Here is a 19754-nt window from a genome sequence, read left to right on the forward strand (position 1 = left end):
GCATATAAATATTGACGCGTACTCCTTGCTATCAAGTTATAGGCCAGATGGGGTGGCTAACAATGTTATGAAAACAAGTATATGCAAAATGCCAAGAGGTTGACGCGTGTTTTTTCTGTTTCATTTTCCCCACAGAGCGTAGATGTTCACTTAATCAATGCAATGACACACAGTTGGCTTGAGGGAGAAGTTTTCTAACTGGAAATCGATTGCACACCATCGCTGCTTTAGAATCCGTCTATACATTCTGCATTCAACACTGATCTCAAACGACAAATTTGAACCATGGCTGCCAATGGACGGAGATTTACGCCAGCAGTAACACTAATCGTAGCCGTCATCGTTGTCGCTGCCCCAACGGTTAAAGCCACGGTCAACCAATTCTCCCTACCGACACATTGTCATGTTTACCGGCAACCAGGAGACCTCATCTTGGGTGGGATGTTCACAATAGCTCGCAGGTCTCCTTCAAGTTGCAACTTCACCGACGAAGAGATATCTCTCGGTATGCTCCTCCCAGAGGCGATGGCATTCGCTATTCAGTCCGTTAACGCAAGAGATGATCTTCTCCCGAACATCACTCTCGGATTTGAAATATGGGACTCGGGTTGGGTTGAAGATATAGCAGTCGGTGTTGCATTGTCATTTGTGAGCGATTCACCACTTGGTGTTTCCCAGGCTTGTGAAAGAGGAGTAAACCGAAGCAAGGTGGTTGGTATTGTTGGTCCAGAATCGAGTGCAAAAACCGTTTTAGTGAGTAAGATAACCCAGCCTTACCAACTGCCAATCGTGTCCCATTGGGCCACAAGCAACGAGCTCTCCAACAAAGCCCGCTTCCCGTTCGCTCTTCGCACCGTGCCGCCTGATCAGTTTCAGGCTGGTGCCATCGTGGACTTGTTGACACATTTCAGCTGGGAGTACGTCGCTGTGATCTACACGGTGGACAGCTACGGGATCCATGGAGCACGAGAGCTAATCTCGCAGGCGGAAGAACGCGGTGTGTGCATCGCCCTGTCGGCTCCACTTTCAGAGCTGGACACGGAGCGGGATCGACAAGAAATTGTGCTAGCGCTTAAACGACTTAGCTTTGTCCGCGTCGTGATCATATTTGCGGCCGGAGCGTTACCGTACAGCTTTCTCCAACAGGTCTCAAAGACTGACTTCCCGTATAAGATCACCTGGATTGGTAGTGATGGCTGGGGATACGAACTACCTCACTACGGTCTGGAAGACCTCGTAAGTGGCGGAATCTTCACCCGATTGAACAATCCAAAACTGCCGGCATTTGAAGAATACCTGAACTCAGTTGATCCACGCCTGGTTAACGCCGCCGGTCCGTGGTTCACTCGCTACTGGAGGCGGTATCTCGACCACAACTGTACTGATCATGCCCCATTGGGAACATGCACTTCTCAACTGTCAAAGGGATACTCAGCTACCTACAACATTGCGGGGCCCATTGATGCCGTCCATGTATTCGCCCATGGCCTCCACTCACTGCTGACGGAGACATGCTCGTCTGGTTCAGTCAAAAATTGCTCGTCAATGTTAGACCAAGTTGATGGCAAGGAGTTGTTAAAACACCTTCTTCGAGTTAATTTCACTGGCGCCACGGGACCATTTAATCTGAATGAAGATGGCGATCCTGAAGGCATGTATCTCTTCACTCATCTCAAGCAGTCTCATGGCCAATATGATTTTGTGAACATCGGGAAGTGGGACTCCAGGAAGGGCAATGATCGGCTTCAGTTAGGGATCGATTTGATTCAGTGGTCAGGTGTAGAAAATCTGGATAGCAAACCACCAATTTCTTCCTGTCGACAGACATGTTCAGCAGGATACATTTTGGTACCTCTGGAACAAAAGTGCTGTTGGGGTTGTCAGCCCTGTAGTGACAATGCAATTATATTAAACGGTACCGAGTGCGTGTCCTGTAACTTAACCTTCTGGCCGAATGATAACTACGAAACATGCATCCCAATCCAACCTCAGACCATTGACCTTGCAGACCCTCTTATTACCAGCATCTTGGCTATGGCAGGTGTTGGGTTTCTGCTTTCATGTTTAACAGGGTCCGGTATGGTGTACTATCGGCACAGCAGGCTTGTGAAGGCTACAAGTCGCGAGCTCAGCATCTTGAACCTTCTTGGCTTAGGACTAGCCTTCCTTGTGGTGATCCCACTTCTGCAACCACCTTCTACCGTAGCATGCTCAGCTTCGGAAGCTCTAATCTCATTATGCTTCACATTGACCTACGCACCTACTCTCCTCAAGGTTAACAGGATCTACCGGATTTTCAGTGCTGGAAAGAGATCTGTCAGGCCTCCTCGCTTTGTGAGTCCCGGTCATCAGCTTGCCATGGCTGCCGCACTCATTCTAGTACAGGTTAGTATTAAGTTTGCGAGAAGAACTACCATAGAGGCCATGTTTGGAAGTTCCAACATCCCGAGGTGCAAGTTGTCAATAAGCTATGTCATTCTGTCCTGTTGAACAGGTGCAAAGATTTGCAATTAATTTAAGAATAGCTGTTATCTGAAAGATTTCCAATGCGTGGTATAAAAACATTCTTACATTTAGACCTGTTTTTTAAATTTGTGTTTCAGGTTGTTGCCGTGGTTTTCGCGGGACTTTTACAACCGGCTGTTCCCGCTCTCCTGTTCACGTCACCGCCGAGTGACCACATCGAGCTGTACTGCGTCTTCAGCCCGGCCTTTCCAGGATTCTGTGCTTACAACCTCCTAATCGTTCTACTGTGCTGCTACTTTGCTTTGCTTGCCCGTAAAGTCCCCGATAACTACAACGAGTCCAAGTTCATTGGCGTTAGCGTTTACTCCTCCCTGGTATTAGGTATTGCGGTTGTACCTGTTTACACAACGGCCTCTCGCGCGTCCCAGAAAGTTTCCTTCCTTGCCATTGCCGTTGTAGCCAATTCGTTTATCACAATTTTCTTCGTGTATTTTCCGAAGCTGTTTGCCATTAGGTTCCAGGCCCGTGTCCATAATCAAGATGGCGAACCCAGAACCTTAGCATCGACACTGGGAGCAGGCAACGCCCGTTAACAAGTCGATGGTAAATTTGCCTCGGGGGATAACGTATATTTTTTGATAATACCCTTTACACCGATTTGAAAGTACTATAATTAAAATACTCAGTAAACTATCCCGAGCTCTTTCAAAAACATCACAGACATATTATTAATCGGGTGGGATTCGAACCCATGACCATTGCTAACTAAACCATCGAGATCGCATGCCTGGTAGCAAAAGGAATCCTATGTTTCAGCAGTGGGTACCGTAAATGTTTAATAGATGCTCGATATAAAAATTATCATTTACTTTTACCCTTACAAAGGTCCCGGGTTAGAATCCCACCCTACTGATATGCCTGTGAATTTTTTTTCCCAGTATACAGTGCTTCAACACATCGGCTAATAGAATCAAATAATAGAATCAAGTTGTTATACGATAAATCAGTGCGGAAATATATATTATAAAACAGACACGGAAGATTGGTGCAAAAACACAAGAGCTCCTCTTACTCCTTGAGGGCGTCCTATTTATCTGGCTTCATTGTATGAAGTATACGGCACAATAATGCTTTTATGAATGTTCGCTTCACAATTTTATGATAAAGGTTGTTAACGTATTATTTTTGTTCACAGTAATGTCACAGTAAAATACATTTAGCGTAAGTATTTGTTCAGTGTTTTGTTTAACTTTACCGATCATCACCAACTGTACATTGTACTTCGGAGTATATACTCAGACCACAGTATTATGAATGGGTGCGTTCGTTTAGCTTCCATCGGGCGAGCCCCTGACAAGAGCTAAACGAACGATCACACTCGCCCTCTTATGGTGACGGCATGCACCTCAGTTTACCCAAAAGTGACCCACTCCACAAGCAGGGCACCGGGGGCTCACCCGGGTGAGCACCGTCACAGCTATTCGAACGTACCGGGGCAGACCGGGGTGACCCAGGGAAGCTAAACGAACGCACCTATAGTTATACCCCAAAAAGCATGACCGACGCGTTCTTTCCTGATCGAGCTACCATACAATGTCATGCAATCTGGAGGCGGTACGTAATTATAATGCAAACATGGTGGTACCATAGATGCAATGATACGGTGTTACCTATGCACTTATACATGGTCTATTAAGCCATACATTGTACAAGCTTGACGTCTTGTCTGACCTCCCCATCATCGGCGATAGTAATAAAAAGAGAAAAAGGGAAACTTACAAGACAAAGGTGATATGTAAAGGTTCAGCTATACTTGTACACTGTTTATGTAAACTCGGCACTTCGTTAGAAGGGGTTGATAGCTCAAAGTATGGAGTTCTTAAGGCACTGTACACGTTTGGTAATCGTCAAAGACCAGTGTTCACACTTGGTGTATCCCATCATAAGCATAAAATAACAAGCCTGTGAAAATTTGGGCTAAATCGGTCATCGAAGTTGCGAGAAAATTATGAAAGAAAAAACACCCTTGTTGGACGAATTTGTGTGCTTTCAGACAGGAATAAAAGATTTCTAGCAAGAAGTCTTTTATTATTTTAGTGAGAAACTACATCTTTTTCCTCAAAAACTACGTTACTTCAGAGTGAGGGCGTTTCCAACAATGTTTTATACTATCAACAGCTCTCCACTGCTAGTTACCAAGTCATTTTTTAAGTTTGTATATGTTTTGAGTAATATTACCAAACGTCCTTCCCTTTAAAAGACCCACGAGTCATTACACTGCACCCTCTTCGCGAACTGAAGTCAATATTTAGTTATGATACAATGCACCATTATGCACAAATTATCTCGTAGTTTTCAGCCTATACTCGTGTTATTTTGTTTTTAAACATTCGTAATTATTATTAGAAAGTGTTTATTATTTCTAGTCATTGTCACACTCTATAACATCTCGCACTGTTTATCCACCTTTGAGACACGCACAGCCATGGACAACAATTATCACGCCACACAAAGCTGTCAAGTTTTGCTACTTTTGCTTCGACACAGTCAAATAATTTGTATCTATAGAGGATGTGCTTTGTCGACACATCTGATACAGAAATACACTGTCTTGTACTATACTTTGCAACGTGGTTTATGAGAGGAAGTATTCTCACAATGTATGTTATTGCTGACAACGGGGAAGATTCCCTTGAACAACATTGACACTGACTGGGACAACACCAATTCCACAGCATCATCACTGTAGTAACCACCCTTAGGAAATGTATAGTACTCTCGATACTGTGGGAAACTATGGTCTTCCGCAACAGCATCATACACTGTATGTTTTGACTCAACGGGTTTTATTGAAAACAAACAATAATTTGACTACGAAAATCTTATAAGGAAAAGTTTGCCGTAACACCATTGACCATCTCTTAATAAGTTGGGGTGGTTCTGAAAATAACCGTTGGTTTCAACTCCCCAACTCATTAAGAGATAGTCATTTAGAAATAGGTGTTACCGCAAACCTCTCAAAAACGTAAAATCTTCTTTTAGTTTGTGATAGGTACATCATAGAAATAGTAAAGTTCCAAGATGACAAAAATAGTGCAGCTCGTTTGTTATGTTTCAACAACTCAGAGAACTTCATTGGGTTAGTGAACGGTTGCATTTTAAAAACTTGCTCTTTTTTATATTTTATATTTGCTTAAAGGCAGTGGACACTATTAGTAATTGTCAAAGACTAGCCTTCATAGTTGGTGTATCTCAACGTATGCATAAAATAACAAACCTGTGAAAATTTGAGTTCTATTGGTCATCAGAGTTGCCAGATATTTACTGAAAGAAGAAACACCCTTGTCACACGAAGTTATGTACGTTTAGATGGTTGATTTCGAGACCTCAAGTTCTAAATCTGAGGTCTCGAAATCAAATTCGCGGAAAATTACTTCTTTCTCGAAAAATATGGCACTTAAGAAGAAGCCGTTTCTCACAATGTTTTATACCATCAACCTCTCCCCCTTACTCGTCACAAAGAAAGGTTTTATGCTAATAATTATTTTGAGTAATTATACCAATAGTGTCCACCGCCTTTAATAAAAACAAGATATTTCAATGTTTCAGGCATGTTGCACCCTCCTAAGATGATGTGACCTATGTTTACATTCAAACCGCCCTCTGTTGACAAAACACTACATACGTCATGTTTCGCCGGGCACTGAGTTGCGTAGTCATAGTAAGATTGCGTACACTTTCTAGCTGGCTGCCAAAACACAAAGGTTTTGCCCGGCGGTATGCGCGCGAATCATGTTATGGTTTTCGTGTGACGTCAGAGGTCACATCGTCTTATCGGTCCATTTTACTTCACTCGTCATTGAATGTCCCCGTACGCATTTGTTTTTTTCTGCACTACGAAACACCTGCCCATTAAGGCATCAACAATAACTACTTAATTAATACCGAAAAGTCAACATTAGAGAGACTAATAAGTCACATCGATTTGTTGAATAAAGTACTTAAAAAAATTTGGTTTTAATTTGTCCATTTGGTTTTAATTTGTGGAGGGCTTTGTAAATATGTTTTTTATAAATGGTATTTACGTCATGGGTGTTTAAGTATAGATACACAAACGCATGGACATCGCACTATAAATGGCCAGTCGGAGGGTGCAGGATGGAACATGTGGCTTGTACTCATGAGCTATATACTTCTTAGCCACCGTGGTGTTAAATAATGAGTAACACTGACAACCTTTATAGTCTTAGAATTGATTTCAATCTGTTCTGCCTGCCAAGTATTCGACTTTAGAAATCAACCCTTTGGAGAAGAACCTGCTCACGCAAGAAAACCGTGAACCAGCTCACGCAAGAAAACCGTGAACCAGCTCACGCAAGGAAACCGTGAACCAGCTCACGCAAGAAGACCGAGCTTGTGTTTCCTGAATCGCTTTCTGCTCTGTTCGATTCTGGGATTAACAGCAACAAACAATTCCTTCATATTTATTTCTCTCCGGAAAGATCCTCATCTGATAACAACATGGGGTCATCTTCATCATCCGTTGACTGCAATCTCTACGATACATTTAATGTCACACAGGAAGCAGCTGATCTATATTTTCCCATTGATATGGTCAGATTTTCATTCAACATCTTTATTTCGTGTGCTGCTGCTCTCGGTGTTTTCTCCAATGTGACTTTTCTCTTCGTCTTGTTCCGCAACCCGAACTTAAGATCGGAAACTGATGTGTACATAACCAATTTATCACTAGCCGATCTCATGTACGGAACAATGGCGGCTGTTCAATTGCTTCCCAGCACTGTGTCATCAAACGTGGTATTCCAGACCACATTTACAAGTTCGACTCAGTGCTTAGTCTTTATTCTACCTACGTATGCTTCCTTTTATGCATCTGTTGCTCTGGTAACCATGGTATCATTCGAAAGGTATCTTGCTTTATGTCATCCTATAAAACATCTCAGGATCCGCGGTAAACGACGAACCTACAAACTGGTCGCCTCTTGTTGGCTTTTTGGATTGCTTGTGAGTTGTCTTATTGCTCCGAGCTATTCAAAGTACCAAGTGAAGTGTTACATCTGGCCAGACAAAGACATTTTTCAAGACTACCCATCTTACACATCTTACTGTACAACTACAACGAGTGAGCAATCGTTTGTGACAATCTTCAATCTACTACAAGTGATCCCTTGGATCATTTCAATGTCATCAACGGCTTACATGTACGCTCGAATCATTCTCAAACTTCACAAACGCCGGGCCCCATCGAGTGGTTCAGGATCATCAAAAGACCAAAAGGCACAACGGGTTCGAAACCAAGTTGCTAAAATGCTGATTGTTAACGGTTTGGCGTTCTTTCTCTGCCAGACGCCTATCATAGCTGTAACCCTGACCGAGTGGATATTTCTTTCAACACAGACTTTCAATTTCAACTTTATCAAATATTATATTGGTAGAGCGCCTCAGCTTATCAACGTCTTTATTAACCCGTTCATATATGGAGCGATGAGTTCTCAGTACAGAGCAGCATTTCTTCGCGCATTTAACTGTAAAGTCAGCCCTAAAATACCACCCTCGTCTACCACAGTCCATTCAACTCATGATCCTCGGGCTCCCAAAGCAAGTGCTTGTCTTGATTCAACTGAAACACTGGAATCTCATCTCTAGATACGATACTCATGTAAATATTACAATGCGGTTCAAGGGATGGACCTTCTCTAACTCAAGGTTCTTGCTGCATGCAAATTATATAGAACTAAAGGTTGCGGAGTATCAGCTCTTGGGGTGAGTTGAGTGTGTGAGTTGGCCCCTCCTCGTAAAACGTATATAATTAAGAGGCATTAATGAGTTGCTTTCAAACATTGTGTCAAGGAGCCTTCGAGGTACTTTTAGGCACTGCACACTATTGATAAGTACTCAAAATAATAATTGTTAGCATGAAAACTTACTTAGTAACAAGCAATGAAGATCTGTTGGTAGCATAAAACATTGTGAGCAACGAGGGTATTTCTCACTCAAATATTTAAAGACTCTATCGGTCCTGAAGCCTTTTTTAGGCATCTTTGAGAGCACAAATGCAACAAGGGTGTTTATTCTTCAATTATTCTCGTCCAACTGCAATGACTAATTGCCTCCAAAAGTGATTTAGATTTGTTGTTTTATGCACGATCTCGGGATACACCAAGTGAGAACACTGGTCTTTGACAATTTTTACCAGTGCCTTTAAGCATTCTTAAAGCAATCGCACAACATCGGTATCACAACTTCGTGTATCACAACTTATATATAAAATAACAAACCTGTGAACATTTAGGCTCAGTCGGTCATCGGAGTCGGGAGAAAATAACGGGAAAACCCGCCCTTGTTTGCGCACGATATCAAAAATTGATAATTGTTTTAATGTTTTCTCAAAAAGTAAAGCATTTCATGGAATAATATTTCAGTGGAAGTCTTTCACCATTCCCTTCTGTAAACCCTGTAAGTTATTTGTAAATCTGTGAACCTTTTAAATTGTTGTTCTGCCCAGAAAGTGTCCAATGGCTTTAACTCATTCAGAGTAGCTATATTAAGCAGCACCTTCGGAGTATCAAGTATCGGCAACCAAACGGGCACAGGGGTAGCTGAAAAAATCCACACCAGCAATATCGTTACCTTCGCAGGTACATCCATTTACTCATGGGTGATGAGAAGCAATGGGAGACTTTCTGGGACGATAGAGGGCAGCAGACTTACCGGGTAAATCCATTGTTCTCAGAATTACGCGCATGTTCAGAACTACGTAAACAATGGAAATTTACCCGGTATGTCTGCTGCCGCCTAGCGTTGGAAAGTCTCCTATTATGGGTGCGTTCGTTTAGCTCCCCTGGGTCGACCCCGGTGTGTGGCGTGTTTTTTTTCCCAGGACAAACGTGTGCAGATAATTACCCACGTTCGTCCTGGAAAAACAACCGACACACACCGGGGTTGACCCAGGGAAGCTAAACGAACGCACCCATTAGTTAGGTGCTTTGCCCATGTACAAAAGTATCACGACCGGGATTCGAACCCACACTCGGATGACTTAGCCACGCATCAGTACTTGCGTCCGATGGTTACTGAACCACGACAAACTTAAAGGAACACGTTGCCTTAGATCGGACGAGTTGGTCTATGAAAACCGTTTGTAACCGTTTGTTATAAAACGAATATGGTTGGAAAGATGTTTCAAAAGTACAATGATCCACACAAATTTGCCTCGAAACTGCGTGGTTTTCCTTTGCCTTTGCGAACCAACACGGTCGGCCATTTAATGGGAGTCAAAAAGTTCCATAAATGGCCGACCGTGTTAGTCAAGGTAAAAGGAAAACCGTGCTATTTCGAGTCATGTTTGTGTGGATCATTGTATTCTATCTTTTACAACATCTTTCTACCAATATGCATTTTATAACGAACGGTTACAAACGTTTTTCAAAGACCAACTCGACCGATCCAAGGCAACGTGTTCCTTTTAAAGTAGAAATTCCTACCAACAATATTCTTAACACTGAGCTGTATAGCTGGGATTATTAAAAAGATACCTTAAAAAAATTACTCTTTGTATTACATTAATTTGTAAGCAGTTTCCCATTACAGCACAAAGACTTGTTCATGTAGGCCTATACGAACCTAAGAGAGTAAGAATCAGCAATGGCCGATATTAAAGTTTACCAAATCTTTAAAACTACAATATGCAGTCGTAAAAAAACAAAAAACAACTGTCGGTTATCGTGTTGGTATTCACAATAAGATTCTGATTATACGAAGAAAAAAAACGACAAATCAACACAATGCAACGAATTACGAAAAGGGAGATGCGATCGCTTAGTATTTTCAGAACCACCTACCAGAAAACAAAATTATGTTCATCCTTTCAGCAGAGTGTTTGCTAATTGGGATAGCTTAATTGTCACGGCTTAATTAGTGAACTAGAAGAACGGAAGACACCACCATTAACGGAGTAAATACATCAGAGTGCTACCTATTTGTTTTGTGCTTACTGAAACAGGATACAGACAGAAACGTAACATTAACAAAGTGTAAACACTTACTTTCGAAGAGCCTGGTGTAGAGTAGACTTTACAGAAAAATATTTTAATCAAATCAGGCTAACCAAATTTGCACCAACATAATACATCCAAAAACTCAGAGGTTAAATTAAAAAGTGGGATTTCTCATTATTAGAGAACTAAGCGATAATTTCCCGCCAAATGTACTCGGCGTATGTTATTATCAGTACTAATTATGATACGAGGGTAATGTATTATTACAAAGGGATATTTTCTTCGATGTGTTGTTTTAAAAAAAAAAAAAAAAAAAATGTTAAATTGAATTTGTTTTGCAAAAGTGTTGTATGTCAATTTATATATTGAAACTATAATCAGTCAAAATGATGCTTAAACAAACATAATTGTATATCAATGTGTATGGCTGTTGGCTTAATATTTAAATTATATAAACTTGTTGTATATCAATTTGTATAATGGCTATTATTTATTTCGAAAAGCTGTTAGCGTTAACATTAGCTTATACAATCCTAATGCATATCCAATTGTACTTCGGGAAACAACATCTTATACCACAATTATTTATTTTATTTATGTATTTCCACAAAACCTCCTAAAATGGAGAAGATGAACAGATTTATAAAAATTACATCAAAAATATAAAAAAAGGGACATAAACACGGAAATAAAGAAACAGGATTACCCTGATACTCTCGGACGACCCCCAGACCATCTTGACAAAGTATGAAACAGAGGGACTGTCAGAACGATCTGAGTAGCAGACCGAGATGATCAAGGTCATCACATTCAAGAAACTGATTACGAAGCAAAACTGTTTTTACACTATCACATACCATGGTTGACGCAGTTTACATACTTAAGGTCGGAGTTAAATTTCCGCCTGCAAGAAGAATTAATAATGCAGTTAAGCAGCGATAAATCTTTGTGCAAGCTAAAACTATTTTTAACTATAGTGTTGTGTGTAACATGTTTTTTTAAACAAGTAATAAAATAGGGATAGCATAAAGGAAAAGGTCAAAGCTCAGACGCTCTTCTTTTCGTGACGTAATTTGTGTACGCAGGCGCCCTCTTTCGACAGTGCCTGCACATAACTCGGCAATGTGAATAAGTAGACAGATAACATCGGACGTCACACTCTGTGGTCCGTGAATTACGTCCGAGAGCTGCCATCAGCCTTGGTCGATCCCCGTCCAAGTGAACTTTCACCTACATTCATTTCACCTGGAGATACCTAGTCCAAATCCTACGTCACACTTTGAGGCTCGTAAGTTACGTCAGAGATTGGCCTTAAGAACCTGACCCTCACAATTATGTACCGTTGGTGGTCTCGCATTAATTTTGCAGTCAATATCTATGTACATTTGTACACGTTATTACATACAAAACGCCATAATATGCATGTTCATAATACTGCAACACATAATCACTGCACCCAATGCCAACTTACACAACCCCGGGCTGCAATGGATTGGTGTGGTAAAGTTTTCACTTTTTTATCACACTACAGTAGTCCCTCCTTCCGCCCACCCCACCACAAGCCAACAACAAATCTCAAATCTTGACCAGCATGCGGCATCAGAGTCCACCTTTTCCCAGAAGACGATCAGAGCATACTGATCGAAACGTCGAGAACCACCCCAACTCATTTAGAGGTGTCACGGCAAACCTGTCTAATCTCAAATGCTGTCCCTTGATAAGAACTAGATCATAATGCACTTCATCCATCCTTAGAAGAAAACCAAATAAATAAAACATCTTTAAAAATACACCAAGATAAATCTACTAAACGCATCCAATCTCGATTGTTTATTTCTTTTATTTACAAATTCCAAACACCAGAGTGTCTGTCAGCACTCGGCATTCAATTAAAATAAAATCAAACACATTAATGACTCCTAGTGAAATGTACTTGGTATCCAACTGCTCCTGTAAACCACAAGACATGCATTTAAACATTGTCGAGTCTCTTTAACTGACAATACAGAGCCCTTTGCATTTAAGATCCTCACAAGCTCAAACAGCGCCCTCCCTGAGATCAAAGGAAGACCTTTTCACCATCCTTCAAGTGTGCCTTCAAGTGCCCAAATTCATAAAGCATGTGAGCACAAACACCTACTAAGCACAGGAAAATCTATCTTAGCCCAATAAAAAGGTTACCAGCCAGCAACATTTTATAAAGTATACATTGATGCGACTGGTGCCTATTCATTTTTTGCTTAGCATAGAGATTCGATATTATAAGCAGTTTTTCTGCTAGTTTTTCGCTCTGTACTTACTCAATTATACAGACCTAAACAGCTTTATGCAATTGGGCCCAGAAGGTCGGGCTTAGGAAAACCATAGCCCTGGCGGCCTCACACCTTCGTATTATACTCCAGAGGAAGAGTCCTATGTAGGGCTAAGGAAAACCCTAACTATCCGAACGATGTACAGTGTACTTGGCATGTACACGCCAGTATTTTCACTGACCCAGCAACAAAGACCAATGCAAGAGGCTAACAGCTGGAAAAATCAGTTCCCTGATTTATATTATATTATTGTCTGTATTTGAACAACTATCTCAGCATGAAACTGTTTCTTTTAAAACATTCAGAGATAAATAAAAATTTGAGTGTAAACATAAAGTGCATGCTTGCTTCTTAAACACACAAAGAAGCTGGTAAACGAACAAACAGGTGTTTGAATAATAATATCAAATGGAACCGTCTTAGAGATTCTGATTGAATAAGAATTATGTCTTCTCAAGGAAAGTGATAAAAGACGCAACAAAAGTGACACCTTTAAGCCAAGTAATCTATCAACAAATCCCGCTTGAGAGACAGGAGTGTTTTTTTTCTACCCTTGTTTCATTCTGTCCTTGCTCAATGATACAGACCTATTTTAGTGTTCCCGTAGAGACAAAACTACCCCAAATTCACTCCAAACACCTATCTAGATACCTTTTTTCATCTCCCCCTTGGGGGAGCTCAATATCCCCAAACACACACTTGGGCCTCATTTGATGGCTCTGCTAACAAAATACAGTAGCCATTCTTCGCTTACACAGCAAGCACAGACATTTCATGCCAATGCTGTGAGCGGAGAATGACTACAGTAAGCTCGTAATTCTGCGGTAAGCAGAGTCATGAAATTAGGCCCAGTGCTTGCCCATGAGTTTCTTAGGGCTTGCAATGTATGGTCACTAGAAGCTATAATGTTTCCTTTGCTCGGGTGCTTTGCTGGGGTCATTGCCCTGCTCTGTCCAGAGATCATTGTACGGCAGCTGTTTGGGCATCTGAACAAGGAGAGAGGGAGACAAAAAGACATTTTAGTCATTGTTTTCCACACTTCATAATCACTTGTATTAACTTTCTAAATGTTTTGAGAAGAGATAAATCAAACTCTGGCATGGTGTAATCTAATATCACACAGTACATACATGTAGATGTTAATTGGGCTTTATAATAATAAGAATAATAATAATATAATATTAATTATAATAATATTAATGTAATTAAAAATAAAAATAATTTTGCACATCTCTAGAGCACCCTCTCCATCTGAGGATGTCCGAGGGTCCTATTTGCACCCTCGGCATAAAAAAAACATCAAAATACAAACAATAAAAATCACATAATGCAATACAATACAGCCTAAGAATACACAATTGTACCAAAGCAACTGCATCAAATACAGCATAAAATTACACAAACAAATTACTGACAAGCAGACACCCTCTCCCCAAAGGGGGAACAAAACACAGCAATAAACTCAGTGAAGTCAACAATTAAAAGAGAGCAAAATTGCACACACACATAATCAACAACAGATGTATTACAGACTATATGCCTCCCTAAACAGGTGAGCCTTTAAATACTCCAGTGAATTACAACACCCCCCCCCCCCCAAAGAGGTACGGCACTCCACAACTTTGGAGCAGCTGAAACAAAGGTATGATCACCAAGTATTGTTTCACTTGTTGACCTTGGATATACAGATGTTGTCTTTCTTTTGAGAATAAAAAGGTCACAGATATAATCAGGAGGTAAAAAATGATATTTAACAACAAATTTGTACATTTTTTAAATTAATGCAAAATTGAATTGGCAAATAATGCACTTCCTTCAGGATGGGAGTAATAATGACAAAATCTGTTTGTATTTACAACAAGATCAACAACAGCATTCTGTACTCTTTGTTACTCAGGCCTGATACTTCATGGAGGCAACGATTGCCTCCATGCACCCTGGTCATTGCCTTAGTGCCCTTGAAGTGCTCCAGTAAAGATTTACGATTCCCTCATGCCGTGTCCCTGCCCTTTCAAAAAGCAAAGCAGACAGGCCTGGTACCTGGTAACAATCCGAGTCTCTACCCAACTCACAAGAGGGAGATATAAATCTATGTTAGGGTGAGATCTATATATATTTATCGGCCTAACACCACATTTACTAGCTGTTCTAAATTTGTCACACATGTGCGCGTGGATTACAACAGCACTTCTACGTTCCCATATCAAACTCCACCTACTGTCTCGTTGGGTACGGGACCCAAAGCACAATATTTTTTTGTTTTTCCAGTTAGGCTTGTGTGAAATCTTAAGTAATAAATATTCTTATAGCTGATTCGAACTGCCTCTAGCCACCAGACAATCTCGGTGGTTTAATTGGTATGAAACTGCTCTAGAATCGCAAAGGTCTTGGGTTCATATCCCACCCACTAATATGCCTGTGATTTGTTTTCACAGAAGTTAGGCAAGTACCGAGTATACAACGCTAACACACATCGGTGTATATGGATCAAAACCAAAACGAATATTCTCATAGCGTGATGGAGATGGATGATGGATGAACTTACCACAGGCTGGAAGCTCTTGTATTTCCCTCCGAGCCAAAATAGAACAGCAAAGGTTCCTAACACCGACCCTAGAAGCAGTGCTTGATTTTTCCTGTTCAAAAAACAAAAAAAAATTATTTATATTTTATTTCAGCACATCCAACAGCCCAAGCACCAATGACAGGGGATGGATAGATACTAAATAACATAAAATTGCACATCAAAATTATTTAAACAGACTCAACGAGACATAATAGGAGACTTTCCAACGCTAGTTGGCAGCAGACATACCGGGTAAATTTCCATTGTTTACGTAGTTCTGAACATGCGCATAATTCTGAGAACAATGGATTTACCCGGTAAGTCTGCTGCCCTCTATCGTCCCAGAAAGTCTCCCATTAAAATGGTGAAAAGACCACAAGTTACACTCTGGACCCGACCTCCCCTCAAATAGATTTTCTTTCCAATCTTACAGACCGTTATAACTACTTAAGTAATTTTGAGGTATGGTGGACATCAGTAAAATAAGACTATGGGACCAAATGTATTTGGTTTGGGTAAGTTAATTTGTCTGTAGACACCCAAACAGTGCACTCGTATAATTTCCACCATTTCTCAACAAGGCTAATGGAGGACACAGGATAAAGTAAAGGGAGAGGAGTGTCAGTAAACTTGGATTGTTTCTTCATGTGATAGGCCCTTTGAGGGGTTGTTCCTTAAGGGAACTGCAATATCTTAATCAGGGCCCAATTTCATAGAGCTGCTTAAAGACACTGGACACGATGGGTAATTAGTCAAAATAATTATTAGCGTAACACCTTACTTGGTAACGAGTGATGGAGAGCTGTTGATAGTATAAAATATTGTGAGAAACGGCTTCCACTAAAGTAAGTTTTCGAGAAAGAAGTCATTTTCCACGAATTTGATTTCGAGACTTCAGAATTAGGTTTTGAGGACTCAAAATCAAGCATCTGAAAGCACACAACTACATGTATGTACATGTGACAAGGGCGTTTTTTTCTTTCATTATTATCTCGCAACAAACGACGACATATTGGGCTCAATATTTCACAGGTTTGTTATTTTATGCATATATGTTGAGATACACCAAGTGCGAATACTGGTCTTTGACAATTACCAATAGTTTCCAGTGTCTTAAAGCAAAAACAAATCTATGTTTTAACCAGAAAATAGTTACCAGCCAAAATGCAATTTCTTGTGTACAATCTATGACTGGTATCCTGCTAACTTTTGCTCAGCAGAAAATTTGTAAGCAATATTTTGTGTTTACGCAGCTCTATGAAATTAGTTGTAAGTCTGCTTCCTCCTGAGTGCAATAGACCAATCCATTAGGCTCCGCCCACGACGCACTTGTGAGCAAGAACACGTGAGCCTCTCCAATGCCTTTCTGCACAACTCTGCCGCGCGCGCCAATCAAATGCGCACGCATGTCGGACCTTATTTGTCGGACCTTCGTTGCGTTGTGATTGGTCAATATGTAAAGGGGCGGAGCTTAATGGATCAGTAATTTCTAGAGCAAGCTGTGTAATAATGACAAGCAAATGTTACAGTAATCTATCAATGTAACATTCCTGTAATTTTGCTTCCCCAGGAGTATACAGCAACAGTTCAGGGTATTTTGACTGTAGGATTTGTAGCTTTGCATAGTGAAGATACAATCAATCAATTGAGGTTTGCGGAGACCCCATGTAATAAATATCTACATGTATATGTCATGTGGTGGTTTGAAGAAGAAAAAGTGATTCAAAAACACTAAAAATTGTTGTAAATCCACCACAGCTCATAAAGAGCCTTATTTCATGGTTTCTCCGCAAACCTCACTTTAACTAAGACTGAATACTTACAGCGGAATTCGTTCATATACATTTTTGGCTGGTTTCGAACGAGACAATGCATCCTGCTCAATATGCAACTGTAATAAATGCAAACAACAATAAAATGGTTAGTTTCTCAATTTGAAAGACTGTCTAAAAAGGGTTTAATGCGAAAAGTTGTTGGTTAGTGCAAAACATGGTTAATGGCCTCACAATTCGACCCTAGCAGAGTGTTTCTCAACAACAAAGGCTATTCATGTAGACTTTGTGCATAAAAGGTGATTGCCTCCATGCCCCCTTGTCATTGCCTTGGTGCCCTTGAAATGCAACAGTAGAAATTTACAATTTCCTCATAGGGTGCCCTTTACCAAGGAGAAATAGCCACGATGCCCTTGCCCTTTCAAAAACATAGCATACAGGCCTGTTTATCGCATCCAGGCCTGATACTTCACAGAGACAGCAAAGGCAATTGCCTCCAAGACCCCTGGTCAATGCTTTCAGGCCTTTAAAATGCTCTGTAGAAATTTACAGTTTCCTCATAGGGTGCCCTTTACTAAGGAGAAAATGCCTTGGTGCCCTTGCCCTTTCAAAAACGAAGCATACACCATAACGAGGAATTTGCAAACTTCCACTGGATCCTTTCAAGGGCGCTGAGGCTAGCGCCTCCATGCCTCCATTGCCTCCGTGAAGTGGCAGGCCTGGTATCGCATTAAAGGTCATATCAAACTTACATTGTCGCCAAAGTTTCGTCTCTCCTCGGGAAAGTCCCAGTCTTCATGGGGATCTTTGTCGTCATCGTGGATTGGCGGCTGCTTAGGGTAGTCACCCCATCCTAAGCCATCATCTGGGTATGGCTCGTAGTCCTCAACACGCATGCCGTACTTCTTGGCCGCAGCTGCTCGCTCTTTGGGAGTTTTAGGATAGAGGCCGGGCAAATCATCTTCAGCTATTGTTGGGAGAAAAGGTGAAAACGTTTCATGAACTGATTTGAAATCAATGATTTCATTCAACCATCTCAAAGCTAATTTATGTGTTAAAGAAAAAGCTTTTCAATTGATCATGTATATTGCTCAAGGGTATTAACGAGCAAATACCATAATTTAAATAAAAACACACAATGCTGATGGGTTGTCCAACCAATATAAGGTATAATATTTAGTTGGGATCCATTCATAAGCTCTATGTTTGTGTAGGCCTACATAGTTTCTATTCTACATTACAACATAATTGTGCATAGTAGTAAAAAATAAGCCTTATTACAAAAAAAATCGTTTTGTAACATTCACAAAAAAGAACTTTTGTTTTTGTTTAATATCGGTGCCATTGTTTTCTTTGGTATGTAATGTTAGTCTTGTCTTGTGCAATGTTTACATTTAATATAAAGGCAGTGGACACTATTGGTAATTACACAAAATAACTATTATCATAAAACCTTTCTTGGTTGTGAGTAATGGGGAGAGGTTGATAGTATAACACATTGTGAGAAACGGCTCCCTCTGAAGTAATGTAGTTTTCGAGAAAGAAGTCATTTTCCAAGATTTTGATTTCGTGACCTCAGATTTAATAAATGTGGTCTCGAAATCAAGCATCTGAAAGCACACAACTTCGTGTCCAAGGGTGTTTTTTTTCTTTCATTATTTTCTCGCAACTTTGACGACTGATTGAGCTCAAAATTTCACATGTTTGTTGTTTTATGGATATGTTTGTTGAGATACACCAACTGTCATGACTGTAAAGACTAGTGGTCTTTGACAATTACCAATTTTGAATAGTGTCCAGTGTCTTAAAATACTTTAATTTTTATAAAATGCTGTTTAAAATGTCTTTTTTTGAAGTACTTGCTTGATGATGAATAAATCAAGTCAATTAAATCAGTCAGTTCAATCTCATTTGACTCTGCGTGCTTGAGTAAGTTTTAAAAAAACAGTGTTCATACCACACAATACTAACGAGTGAATAAAAGGTTGTGGAATTTTGTGGCAGGAATCCAGGATACAGAAAATGTCCATATTCTTATTAAAATATTATTAATTTAAAAAAACTAAACCAAAACTAAAATAATAAAACTGTGCTCTTATTTTTAACGCTAGGGTTGAACTTGAAGTAGCCATGGGGGGGCAGATTCACATTCGGAGAAGTTTCCGTATGGTGTCACCACTTTTTCATTCCATAAGCAATGAAATAGTATCTAATTTACCTCAAAATGAGATATCCCTTTTTGTAAAAATGAGTAACAAGGTCACTGTGGTGGCGCCACACAGTATACGGAGAGTTATCCGATTCGACCACCCGGCAAACACATAAGCCTTGCAAAGGGCTTCAAATGTCGGTTGGTTTGATAATGAAAATAAACAAATACAATCCCCTCTTGGATATACTTACAAAAGGTTGCGTATCGGGCTGAGACTACCCTGGCAACTGTAGAAATATTCGCTGCTTTTCGACAGCAAAGCCTGCAAAGCGCCGCCATGTTTGATTTCTTGGACTGCAAGTTGGCCAGTGAGTATCAACAGAGGGGGCTATTTAATAAAGACCGTGCGACTGGCTGGCGGGTGGTGGTACATTATACCAACAGCACTCAGCCTCTTGACAACCGATC

General features: G+C 40.4%; 2 protein-coding genes across 2 annotated transcripts; one reads left to right on the plus strand and one right to left on the minus strand.

The window, feature by feature from the left end:
- Positions 1-285: 285 nt before the first annotated feature.
- LOC117291306 (metabotropic glutamate receptor 4-like) lies at positions 286-3059 on the plus strand. The gene is made up of 2 exons (XM_033772944.1): positions 286-2385; positions 2604-3059. Exons 1-2 carry the CDS (start codon positions 286-288, stop codon positions 3057-3059), a joined length of 2556 nt encoding a protein of 851 aa, XP_033628835.1.
- A 9227-nt stretch (positions 3060-12286) lies between these two features.
- LOC117291762 (NADH dehydrogenase [ubiquinone] 1 beta subcomplex subunit 8, mitochondrial-like) lies at positions 12287-19635 on the minus strand. The gene is made up of 5 exons (XM_033773660.1): positions 19538-19635; positions 17887-18101; positions 17186-17253; positions 15342-15432; positions 12287-13782 (listed from the first exon to the last, which is right to left on the minus strand). Exons 1-5 carry the CDS (start codon positions 19623-19625, stop codon positions 13690-13692), a joined length of 555 nt encoding a protein of 184 aa, XP_033629551.1. The 5' UTR covers positions 19626-19635; the 3' UTR covers positions 12287-13689.
- Positions 19636-19754: the final 119 nt, after the last annotated feature.

Source organism: Asterias rubens, chromosome 6, assembly GCF_902459465.1.
Source record: "Asterias rubens chromosome 6, eAstRub1.3, whole genome shotgun sequence".
Lineage (NCBI taxonomy): Eukaryota > Metazoa > Echinodermata > Asteroidea > Forcipulatida > Asteriidae > Asterias > Asterias rubens.

Bases quoted from the DNA above. Each gene is read 5' to 3' on its own strand.
- LOC117291762 (XM_033773660.1), bottom strand. From the start codon at position 19,625: ATGGCGGCGCTTTGCAGGCTTTGCTGTCGAAAAGCAGCGAATATTTCT. The intron at 18,102-19,537 runs GTAAGTATATCC...TCCCAACAATAG, and splicing joins AGCCCGATACGCAACCTTTT to CTGAAGATGATTTGCCCGGC. The intron at 15,433-17,185 runs GTAAGTATTCAG...TTTTTTGAACAG, and splicing joins GTATATGAACGAATTCCGCT to GAAAAATCAAGCACTGCTTC.
- LOC117291306 (XM_033772944.1), top strand. From the start codon at position 286: ATGGCTGCCAATGGACGGAGATTTACGCCAGCAGTAACACTAATCGTA. The intron at 2,386-2,603 runs GTTAGTATTAAG...TTTGTGTTTCAG, and splicing joins CCGCACTCATTCTAGTACAG to GTTGTTGCCGTGGTTTTCGC.